The 12,045-nt window shown below is 45.1% G+C and overlaps 1 protein-coding gene across 3 annotated transcripts in view; it reads left to right on the top strand.

Moving 5' to 3' along the window:
* TCAF2 (TRPM8 channel-associated factor 2) overlaps window positions 1-8,929 on the top strand; it is a 26,840-nt gene extending 17,911 nt beyond the window's left edge. For 2 of the 3 annotated variants that reach the window (XM_011989905.1, XM_011989906.1), the window contains exons 3-7: window positions 1,317-2,308; window positions 2,927-3,024; window positions 4,264-4,477; window positions 4,818-5,057; window positions 5,966-6,573. In XM_011989905.1, coding sequence (XP_011845295.1) covers window positions 1,317-2,308; window positions 2,927-3,024; window positions 4,264-4,477; window positions 4,818-5,057; window positions 5,966-6,336 — 1,915 coding nt within the window. In that variant the 3' untranslated portion in view covers window positions 6,337-6,573. Of the gene's footprint in view, window positions 1-1,316; window positions 2,309-2,926; window positions 3,025-4,263; window positions 4,478-4,817; window positions 5,058-5,965; window positions 6,574-8,483 lie in introns of those variants that run through there. The other variant, XM_011989904.1, reaches the window with a different exon arrangement.
* Window positions 8,930-12,045: the final 3,116 nt, after the last annotated feature.

Raw genomic sequence — 12,045 nt, 5'->3', positions numbered from 1 at the left:
TTTTTTTTTAACAAAGATATTTTGATAAATATGCTTTAGGTTCTGCTTCAATGTCTGGTTTTATGGTTTTTGATTTTTTTCCCTAAAATTTGGCTTATTTAGACCATGGTATCCTGGAATCTAATCTTAAAAGTTTTTCCATTAAGCATTTTTCAAATTATCTGATAATTATTTTCATCACAATATGGTTTGCAATCTATTGTTAACCATAACTTATTTAACCAACCTCCCATTGCTTGACATTTACAGTATATACAAATTGTTTTTAAAAATTCTTGAAATACAAAACCTTTTCTTGATTCATTACATTTTGGCTATTCCTTAATAAAAAGAAGTGAATACTCTAACCAGATCTAAGTGAATTTTTAAAAACAGTGTCTGTTTGTGTAAATCTTCAAGTGTAGTGTTAAACAATTTACTTCTGATGTGTTCCTAGATCAGAACTACCCTATGGAGAGTCCAAATTTGGTGTTTTTGCAATCTTCCTTTGCAGAAAGTTAGCTCGAGTAATTCATAAGCAGTACTACTTTCTCTGGACAGAATAAACTAATTTTTCTAACTTAATTTGTTTATATGTTTAATTATTTTAAAAGTCAAGAAACTGAAGCCACAATATTCAACACTTAGTTGACTAAATGGGAGGAATTCCTGGAGGTGTTCATTTAGAAAATGTGGATTTTAAGATACGCAAGTAAGGGCACTCCCTCTATAGCGTTTCCTGAAATCTATGACAACATTGATTGTGAAAAATGCCATTATTTTATGTATCACTGAGAAAGACCACGCTGGACGTGGTGGCTCACGCCTGTAATCCCAGCACTTTGGAAGGCTGAGGCGGGCTCACAAGGTCATGAGATCGAGACCATCCTGGCCAGCATTGTGAAACCCTGTCTCTATTAAAAATACAAAAATTAGCTGGGTGTGGTGGCATGCGCCTATAGTCCCAGTTTCTTAGGAGGCTGAGGCAGGAGAATTGCCTGACCCCGGGAGGCAGAGGTTGCAGTGAGCTGAGACTGTGCCATTGCACTCTAGCCTGGTGACAGAGCAAGACTCCATCTCAAAAAAAAACAAAGACCAAACATTGCCAATTAAATGATAATATGCCATCAGTTGTAAAAAAAAAGTGAAAAAATATGTCTTAAACATGATAAAAATAAATGATGTTAACATGCTGAAATCCTAATATTAGTAAGAATGTGAAGATTGACATCAACAATGCAACCTTCCTACCTGCACATAGATTTCTCTATTCAATGAGTTTGATTCAGTAGCTCATTAACTGACTGTAGACTCACTGTTTCTCCTGTCTCTTCCAGGTGTGGGGAGGATGTCAGGCAGGACCAGCAGCAGCTCCTGGAGGGGATCTCAGAGCTCGACATCAGGACAGGGGGAGTCCCCTCACAGCTGCTGGTGCATGGAGCCCTGGCCTTCCCTCTGGGGCTGGATGCCTCACTCAACTGCTTCCTGGCAGCTGCTCGCTATGGCCGGGGCCGTGTGGTCCTGGCTGCCCACGAGTGCCTGCTGTGTGCTCCCAAGATGGGGTCCTTCTTGCTCAATGCGGTGCGCTGGCTGGCCAGAGGCCAGACAGGCAAAGTTGGGGTGAACACAAATCTAAAAGATCTGTGTCCCCTCCTATCGGAACATGGCCTGCAATGCAGCCTGGAGCCCCATCTGAACAGCAACTTGTGTGTCTACTGCTGCAAGGCGTACAGTGACAAGGAGGCTAAGCAGCTGCAGGAGTTTGTGGCTGAGGGTGGGGGGCTGCTGATTGGAGGCCAGGCCTGGTGGTGGGCCTCCCAGAACCCTGGCCACTGCCCCTTGGCTGGTTTCCCTGGTAACGTCATCCTCAACTGCTTTGGCCTCAGCATCCTGCCTCAGACTCTCAAAGCAGGCTGTTTCCCCGTTCCCACCCTTGAGATGAGAAGCTACCACTTCCGCAAGGCGCTCTCTGAATTCCAGGCTATCCTGAACCATGAGAATGGGAACTTGGAAAAGAGCTGTCTGGCAAAGTTGAGAGTTGATGGTGCAGCCTTCCTACAGATTCCTGCAGAGGGGATCCCTGCTTACATATCCCTGCACAGGCTCCTGAGGAAGATGCTACGAGGGTCAGGCCTCCCAGCTGTGAGCCGGGAAAATCCAGTTGCCAGTGACTCCTATGAGGCTGCCATGCTCTCCCTGGCCACTGGGCTGGCTCACTCTGGAACTGACTGCTCCCAGCTGGCCCAGGGGCTTGGCACCTGGACCTGCTCCTCTAGTTTGTACCCCTCAAAACACCCCATCACTGTGGAGATTGACGGAATCAACCCAGGTATGAAAACAGGAGAGAATGCCCAGAACATTAAAGACATAGGGGAAAGTGGGATTGGCTGACACTACACAGGACATTGCAAGTACTTACCTTCAGGAAGATTGACCCCAATCCTTTTTTTTTTTTTTTTTTTTGAGACAGAGTCTCACTCTGTCACCCAGGCTGGAGTGCAGTGGCGCGATCTCGGAAGCAATTCTCCTCTCTCAGCCTCCTGAGTCGCTGGGACTACAGGCACACGCCACCAGGCCCGTCTAATTTTTGTACTTTTAGTAGAGATGGGGTTTCATAAGCAGTAAGAGAAATAGCATAAATGCATAATGGTAAGGCTGGTCTGGAATTCCTGACCTCAGGTGATCCACCTGCCTCGGCCTCCCAAAGTGCTGGGATTACAGGCATGAGCCACTGGGCCTGGCAGACTGCATTCTTTATCAGGTACTTTCAAGAAGATGGGGGCTGGGACTCTGCTTAAGGTTTAGGAGGGATGAGTCTAAGGAGAAGTGCGGATGACTTGAGATACACAGGGGAGAAGCTGTGCCACTGGGAGAGGCTGGGAGGCCCCAAGTGGAGATAGAGTCACATGGGAAGGAAGAACTGAGCCTTCTCTATGACTTTTGTCAGGCAACAGTGATTGCTGGGTAAGTACCGGGCTCTACCTCCTGGAAGGACAAAATGCAGAAGTTTCACTGTCTGAAGTTGCCGCCTCTGCTGGCCTCCGGGTAAGGTCTGAACACCCACATCTGCCGCCCCTCAAAACCCGAGAGCTGTGCCATTCTCATCCACTGTCTAGCTCCAGCTCATGGCAATGCTGCCAGGAGCACAGAGGTGGATTATTCTGCCCATTTTACAGATTTTACAGGTGAAGCAGCTAAATTTTAGGCCATCTAAGTGAGTGACTGAAGCGCCTAGTATTATCAAGCCAAAGAAGCTCACTGCAGAATGGACTAGAAGCCAAAACTGTGACACTTGAATGTTTCATTTAAAAAAAAAAGCATTTTATTGCAATTGGACTAACAAGGAGACAGAAGCCCAGCTCAAATCTGTCCCATTGTACTTAAAGAGTTACTTTATTAGAAAAGGTTTAGGGAGTGGATGATGTGATCAGTAGGTGACTGACAGAAGGAAAAGGAAGGGCTGGGAATCCTCGGGCATGGGCAGTTGCCTCTTCATGCCTCCTCATGGGTCCCATGTGCAAATTCAGAGGGAGTTAGTATGAAACATGCGGTAGAAATTTGGACTGGGTGTCAGCAAGCTCATTCTGCACAAACTCCGGTTTTATCTCTTTATCTTGACATCTGAAGGGTGTGAAAATCCCATCACTCCCCAAAATATGCCCTACATGCAGAATTTAAATTCATTCAGCCTCCTTGACTCTGAGGGCCACTTCCTACCACAGCTAGGGCCTCTTTTCTCTCAGCATTCTTTCTGGAGCTTGCTTATATCAAACCTAAGAAAAGCAACTCCAGGACTCCAGACAAAACAGATCTCCACCCATCTGGCCGCCAGAGAGGGAAGCTCTGGACAAAGAGGGAGAGAGAATCAACCTCATTCACTCTGGATGGGCCTCCTGTGTGTTCACAGAGGACAGAGCACAGTCCCCCAGCTCATCCCCAACATCAGCGTCACCAGACTGGCTTAGGTCCTGTTAGAAGAGCCCAGGATTTTGCCTGGCAGAAAGACAGAAGACCTTTGCCAGGATTAGCCTGGTCTCTCACCAATTCATGTCAGGTGAAGATTTATGGTGGAGCTGTTTAAATCCTTGGAAAAATGATTTTACATGCTTTGAAGTCCAGATGACTTTGGACTGCTAAAATTGATAAGTTTCCATGCCTAGCACATAGATAAGGGAAGCTGGGGTTTCATGGGCGTGTTTGTCTAATATCTTCCATCTAAACAACCTCACACGCACATCACAAGGATTCTAATTCCTCCATCACTTGGTGGAATCACCTGTCCAGGTACAGATTGGCTGCCACACCGATGACCTAACCAAGGCCAGGAAGCTATCTCGAGCCCCCGTGGTGACTCATCAATGCTGTATGGACAGGACTGAACGGTCAGTCTCCTGCCTCTGGGGTGGCCTCCTCTACGTCATCGTGCCCAAGGGCAGCCAACTAGGCCCTGTGTCTGTCACTATCAGGGGGGCTGTGCCTGCCCCATACTACAAGCTGGGTAAGTGGAATGAACATCTAGGGAGGAGAAAGAGCGGCAGATGCCATGGAAACTGTGGGATGGTTGCTAAATGGGAGAGAAATAAGGTTTGGTGGAGAGAAAGAGGAAGAACTGTTGGGGGTAGAACGTGGAGGCAGGAGATATGGAATACCCTGTGTCTATGGATACTCCCGAGCAGACAAAGACAAGAGTCAGGAAGCGTTTTCTTCACTTTATAGCCTATAGACCCCTGTGATAGGAGTTCATTATTGCAATGTTCTTCCAGAGTTCAGGTGGTATTTTTCAGCTCAAAGGAAGTTGGGGAACTGGGTGTGGTAGATTCCATGATATTTATTCCCAGGTAAGACATCACTAGAAGAGTGGAAGAGGCAGATGCAGGAGGACCCAGCTCCCTGGGGAGAACTGGCCACGGACAACATCATCCTGACAGTGCCAACCACAAACCTCCAGGCCCTGAAGGACCCCGAGCCTGTGCTCCGCCTCTGGGATGAGATGATGGAGGCTGTGGCCAGGCTGGCGGCTGAACCCTTCCCTCTCCGCCGTCCCGAGAGGATTGTGGCTGATGTGCAGATCTCAGCTGGTGGGTGCTCCCAGGGAATCCTCCTAGTCAGTGGAAACCATGTATCTATTACTTTGCCTTTTATGAACGTCCAAGATGTGTAAGCATAATTTTATTAGTAAAGCAAGGGAAAAAGATATAAAAGACATTGACCACAATGGGGATGAAAGAATGTTTACATGTGAAAAAAAACAAATTATTGATATCTACAAGGTGAGATTTCACCAGATGGTAGAACAATCTCAGAAAAAGTTGTACTGCGAATTCATAGATGGCAACCAGAGTCATTTCAAGGACAGCATAGAAAATCAACTATTTTCTTCAAACATAAGCCGAGTTGGAAATGAAAAGAGGAAATACATAAGGAGGTTTATGGTAAGTACTGAGTGATTAAAAAGAAGGAGGTGCATAGGAAGAGAAATAAGGAACTCCGGATCCCACATGGGGAAAGTTCATACCTCAAATTTCATAGCTTCAAATAAGGACAAAAATTACCTCTATCATAGAGTGTAAATTTGGACAAAAGTAGTATACATGGGGAAGAAAGAATGACACTGTTCTAGCCCTCAAGGATCTCAGATCCAGTCATCGGACATCATATATCAGACTGACATGTAAAGGACACTCACACACACAAAATGAAGGTGTCGAATTACAGCAAGAATGACTATGTAAAGTGTAACCGTATTCTCTGGGGCCAGAGTGAGGAGGAGGCCACAACTCAGGTGTGAGAGGCTAAGAAGGAGATTAGGTACTATTCAGTTTCTGACCAAGTAGGAGAAAGCTATTTGCTTTCCAATCAGCACAGAGATTCTGCAATTACTGGGGATAACCAGGATGGTGAAGAAAAGTCCCATAATGGAGAAGAATGAAGGAGACAGTTTGGGCAGACCCTCCTCAATGCTCATCTCTTCCTTCTGTGTTCCCAGGCTGGATGCATTCAGGATACCCCATCATGTGCCACCTGGAGTCTGTGAAGGAGATCATCAACGAGATGGACATGAGGAGCAGAGGTGTGTGGGGCCCCATCCATGAGCTGGGCCACAACCAACAGCGGCATGGATGGGAGTTCCCCCCGCACACTACTGAGGCCACCTGCAACCTTTGGTCAGTCTACGTGCATGAAACAGTCCTAGGGATCCCCAGGGCTCAGGCCCATGAGGCTCTGAGCCCTCCAGAGCGAGAGAAGAGAATCAAGGCCCACCTGGGAAAGGGAGCCCCTCTGTGTGGCTGGAATGTGTGGACAGCCCTGGAAACATATCTACAGGTACTGAGCAGAAATTCTGGGAGAAGGGGATGACCAGACCCTTCAGTTATGTAGCGACCTGGATCTCAGTAGCTCTCCAGCTCCTTCACCACCCCACTAGGTCCAGGGACCACCACCTCCCCCGGAAATGAGAGGGACTGGGCCGCATGGTGGTGCTTCTTGAGTTATACCCCTCTAAGGCAGAGAGAATAGCACCTGTCTCACTCACCTTCTGATTTTGAGATGTACGAGGAAATGAAAAATATTATGAAAAAATAGAAATATAGCATAAGTTAAAGAATTTAAGCAACCTGTCCAGTATCCCCCATTTAAGTGAAGGACCTAGAACTTAAAATCAGGACCTAATGACAAGCCCCAGGCTTTTGCATTGCCATGCCCTTTCTTAGTTTTTTGTGCCTTTCACTAATTTTGTGAAGAGTGAATGTGAGACAGTCCCAGTTAATGAGGTAACTTTGTACTGCATTCATTTCCATATCCTTAGATAGCCAGTCTGGGGGTATATAGGACCACTGACCACAATGGTAGGTTGACCCTAAACTGTAAATTTAAGCCCTGATTCTGTCCTATTCTGCTACCGACTCGCTGTGGAGCCCTGAATATCATTTCTCAATAGCTCTAGAGAGACCAAGTCTGGGACTTGGCCTCAAGACAAACAGGCACCTTCTGACTCCTCTTCCCACTAGAGGGCTTCTCCCCAGCATCCGTGCTGCTGCTGCCTTAGCTCAGGCCTCGTTAGTCTTCCCTCAGTGTATTCCAGTAGCCTTCTAAATTGTCCTAGCATCTTGCCTCAATCCTCTATGATTCATCTTCCTTACACTCCTTCCAAAATAATGTGAATACTCTGTCTATAAAATGCTTACAGTGTTCTCTAGCACATATAGGGAAAAGTCAAAGCTCATTAGCAGGGCATAGGAGGCCCTTCATGACCAGCCCCACCAGTGCCTCTAGCTACATTTCCTGCTGTCACCTCCACATTTACCCTCCGGCATGCCAACCTGCTTATGCTTACAGACACATCTTGCTGTTTTGGCTTCTGTGCCTCCCCTTGTTTGCTTCCTGCTGCTGAATCATGCTGGAACATCTTGTCCATTAGCTGTCAAGTCACTTGTCCAAATTCAGCTCTGTTGTCCCCTTCTCTCCTGGACATCACCTCCTTGATAAACCAACATTTTTAATAATGTGTTTATTTACATGTGTTTCTCCCTTTGGCCAGTGTTTTCTAGAAGGACAAGAGCTCTTAATCATGTTTGCCTAGCACAGTAGCTGGCAGGGTCTGGATGTCTAATACATGTTATATGTTTATTAAATGCTTAATTTATTGACGTATTCATTAATAAGTGTCAAAGAGCAAGCCAGTAAAGAACAGATGAGCAATAATGAGGGTACAGCAGTGAGACTCTGAGGGAGGCTTGACTTCGATAGTGTTATCTATCCTTGGGCTTTTACAAGCTAGAGTCAGAGAATGCTCATCTATTAAAGGGAGAGTAGAGATGGAAACCCCAGACCCCTGCTAACTAGAAATTTGTATAATCTTAGTGAACAGGGGCCTTCTGCCAAGGGCTTTCTGGAGGGCTGCCCCTTAAGAAGTATGAGCCACTCTCATTTGTAGCCCCTCAAGACAGGCTGGAGTATTTTCTTTTTCTGCCCTAAATGCAGTGTTCTACAGAGCAATTTTGTATCATTGCAGATACTCACAGGTCCGAGACGGTTATCTAAAAAATAAGGATTAGTATCATACCTGGAAAGTATAGTATTCGAGGTTTGCAGCCTTTTAGAATCTCAATAGGCCAAATATGTAGGAAGTGAGGGTTTCTCATCTCAGTAAGGTCCAAACCTGTCCTGATGCTGAGGAAAATACTTGAGATCTGGGAAGACAATTTTTTAAATTAAAGATACTAATAGTGGACATTTATTGAGTGTTTACCTCTATTCAGACATTAGGTTTCCCCTGAGCACCCCCCACTAGATTCAGGGGGTGATGTTTTGTGGCTGAGAGGTGGAATGAGCAATGAAACTGCATTATTGTGCAGGGGTAGAGTGGGGAGATAGGGACACATACCCAGGATGAAGGTAACAATTGAGGGGAGGTGATCATGTGAATGAAATATATTTAAGAACGCACATGTCGCATCACTTTTGCAAACTTGACACCTCATTCTGTTCCTTCTTTCCCTTTTCAGCTCCAGGAGGCCTTCGGGTGGGAGCCATTCACCCAGCTCTTTGCTGAGTACCAGACCCTCTCTCATCTCCCCAAAGGCAACACTGGCAGGATGAACCTATGGGTAAAGAAGTTCTCTGAAAAAGTGAAGAAGAACCTGGTTCCCTTCTTTGAGGCCTGGGGCTGGCCTGTCCAGAAGGAGGTGGCTGACAGCCTGGCCTCCCTACCAGAGTGGCAGGAAAACCCCATGCAAGTATACCTCCGTGCCAAGGAGTGAAGGATGCCCCGCAAGGCGGGAGAGAAAAAGCAGGGTCACGCCGGCAACTCCACCACGAGGCTTTGGCCGTGTGTGCTCAGTATTTGAGCCTGGATCCCACTTCCAAGCCTGACCACTAGATGGTGGCCAAGGTCATAAGAAAAAATGGAACCCCTTTCTGAAAAAGGTGCCTTGTGCTTCTTTTTATTGTTTTTCTGCTTACACTATTGCTTTCCCCAAGAGACTCACCTCACCTCTTAGTCTCCCAGAGAGGATCTTTCATCCTGCCATCCTGAGGCTTCTATTTTTGACCAATAGCTCTAAAGACCATGGGTTCCCATAACAACTTGATATCTCTTTCTCATCCCTGCCGTCCCTGAACAAGGCTTCTAATTTATTATGCTTTAAGAAGTTTTCGTATAGCAAGCGAGACACACTGGAATAGTGGAGAGAGCCCTAAACCAGCTTTGGTTCTATGGAAAATCACTTCACCTCTCTGTGTTTCTGTCTCACATCCATGACATGAGCATACAAATCTTTTCCTCGCACAGCTGTTGTTTGATAATGGTGAACATGTTTGTGCACCACCACATGCAGAGACATTACGTGTCTATAAGGGTATTCCTGAGATTTCTCCTGGTCCCACAGTGGACTGTTACAGTGTTCAGTCTAGCGTGCACATCCTGGGCACTGAATCTGTCTTCAGTGTTGACCCCTTGGCGTTAGCATTCAGTCCTTGTATATTTAGAGAATATCAGTGTTTTCCCAGACATGATAATAATGGTAGTTGTCAGCAGTATCCTAGCCCTTTCTCTATTTATTCTCCCACTTCTGGAATGATTCTCGGGTATAACCTAACCCAAAGAAAAATGCCATGTGCTCAAACTGAGGGCTGTGAGGTTGGGTCTTTGGGGTTAGCTCCATCTTCCAGGGTTTGCCCTTTGCCCTTCAACCAAAGGACAAAGTCATGTTAACAGCTGCTACTAAGTCTACATGCCTATTCGTTCATACCACAAAACAGGCATCTGTCACCATGGAATCAAGGCACTTGATGGGGGTGGGGGCTCCACAGGCACAGTGGGCTTCACTCTGGAACAGGATTACTAGGTGCAGCAGACGCAATCCTCACTTCATCAACCCACACCCCAGCACCCTGAACTTTCTCTTAATCTCATTCTAGCCCATCGTGACTCTTCAGTTAGGAAGGGTTCTCTCTGGAGATTTGTCTCTGGGATTAATGGGTGTATGCCTAGCTACTTTCTCCAGTTTACTTTTAGACCATATTATTGTTTGTTTTGAATATCATTCTTTAGGCTTTGTGGAGAGTAGATTGACTTCCCACGAGGAGAACTAATTTAGGGCATGTCTTTTCCTGAATCCCGTCAGTCTATCCTTCCCAATTCTAGATAATTTCTTTTTATTTCTCTAGTACCCTTTGCCAGGGGCTTTACACATGAAAGGTGTTCATGAAACGTTTGTCAAAGGGAAGAACAGTAATGACACGTAACACATAATGAGTGATTAGTATGTTCCAGGCATTATGTGAGCTATTTACTGTGAGTGATTTCATGTTATCTTCCCAGCAGACCTCTGAGGTAGGTACTGGTGTCATCCCCATTTCATAGATGAGGAAACTGACGCTAAGGGACATAAAATAAGTTTTTTGAAGTCACGAAGTGAATAAGAGGCAGAGCCAGGGCTTAATTGAAGTCATAGCAGTGAGAACATTGTGGAACTTATTCTTCATGAATGGTTTACAATTTAAACAAAATGTCACCTAGAAAATAGATGAAAATATGTTCAACAGAGTCTGGATTTTTCCAATGTTTACTACTGAATTTTCAATCAGTAACAGATTGAACTTCCAAAAAGGTGTTGGTATCTGATTTTCTGCCTGCCTCAGAATGTGATTTGTCTGCCTTTGGGTAATCCAGTCTTGGGTAGAGAAGGAATTTGAAACCAGGAAATTCAACTCCAGAACTGGTGTTCTTTCCCGCCCCCGCTCCTTTAAGTTCTGGGATACGTGTGCAGAACGTGCAGGTTTGTTACATAGGTATACATGTGCCATGGTGGTTTGCTGCACCCATCAACCCGTCATCTAAGTTTTAAGCTCTGCATGCATCAGGTATTTGTCCTAATGCTCTCCCTCCCATTGCCCCCAACCTCCCGACAGGCCCCAGTGTGATGTTTCCCTCCCTGTGTCCATGTGTTCTCATTTTTCATCTCCCACTTATGAGTGAGAATATGTGGTATTTGCTTTTCTGTTCCTGTGTTTGTTTGCTGAGATTTATGGCTTCCATCTTCATCCATGTCCCTGCAAAGGACATTAACTCATTCTTTTTCATGGCTGCATAGTATTCAATTGTATATATGTGCCATATTTTCTTTATCCAGTCTATCATTGGTGGGCATTTGGGTTGGTTCCAAGTCTTTGCTTTTGTAAATAATGCTGCAATAAACGTATGTGTGCATCTGTCTTTATAGTAGAATGGTTTATAGTCCTTTGGGTATATACCCAGTAATGGGATTGCTGTGTCAGATGGTATTTCCTGTTCTAGATCCTTGAGGAATCACCACATTGTCTTCCACAATGATTGAACTAATTTACACTCCCAACAACAATGTAAAAGCATTCCTGTTTCTCCACAGCCTCACCAACATCTGTTGTTTCCTGACTTTTTAATAATCGCCATTCTAACTGACATAACTGGCATGAGATGGTACCTCATTGTGGTTTTGGTTTACATTTCCCTAGTGACCAGTGATGATGAGCTTTTTTCACATGTTTCTTGGCCGCATAAATGTCTTCTTTTCAGAAGTGTCTTTTCATATCCTTCACCCACTTTTTTTTGTTTTTTCTTGTAAATTTGTTTAAGTTCCTTGCAGATTCTGGATATTAGACCTTGTCAGATGGGTAGCTTTCTAAAATTTTCTCCTATTCTGTAGGTTGCAGAACTGGTGTTCTTTTGATGTTAGGGTAAAATGATGGATATCACTGGGTTTAATAGATTGCCTAGAGACAGAGACAATGTCTGGCTTCTCCCACGCATACACACATTCCTGGTAGAAGCTGGAGTCTGTAGCTCCTTGTCTCTCATACGGAGAGACTGTGACTTCACCTCTTATTTTAAAGTTATAGTTAATTGTAACTGCAATACTCTCAGATCATTTTGTCTATTCACAGAAACTAATTTGCTGCCAGTGATAGGGATAATCCATGATTTCTGAGACATCTACTTCCATAATTTCACAGTTCTAAGTCTAGAAAAATTATTAGAAGAAAATTATTGGGTGGTCTTGGAACCAACCCAAAGAAAAATCATGTCCT

The sequence above is a fragment of the Mandrillus leucophaeus genome, unplaced genomic scaffold (genome assembly GCF_000951045.1).
Source record: "Mandrillus leucophaeus isolate KB7577 unplaced genomic scaffold, Mleu.le_1.0 Scaffold365, whole genome shotgun sequence".
NCBI lineage: Eukaryota > Metazoa > Chordata > Mammalia > Primates > Cercopithecidae > Mandrillus > Mandrillus leucophaeus.
Note: the sequence above shows the minus strand (reverse complement) of the source record. Positions and strands in the feature narration are given on the sequence as shown.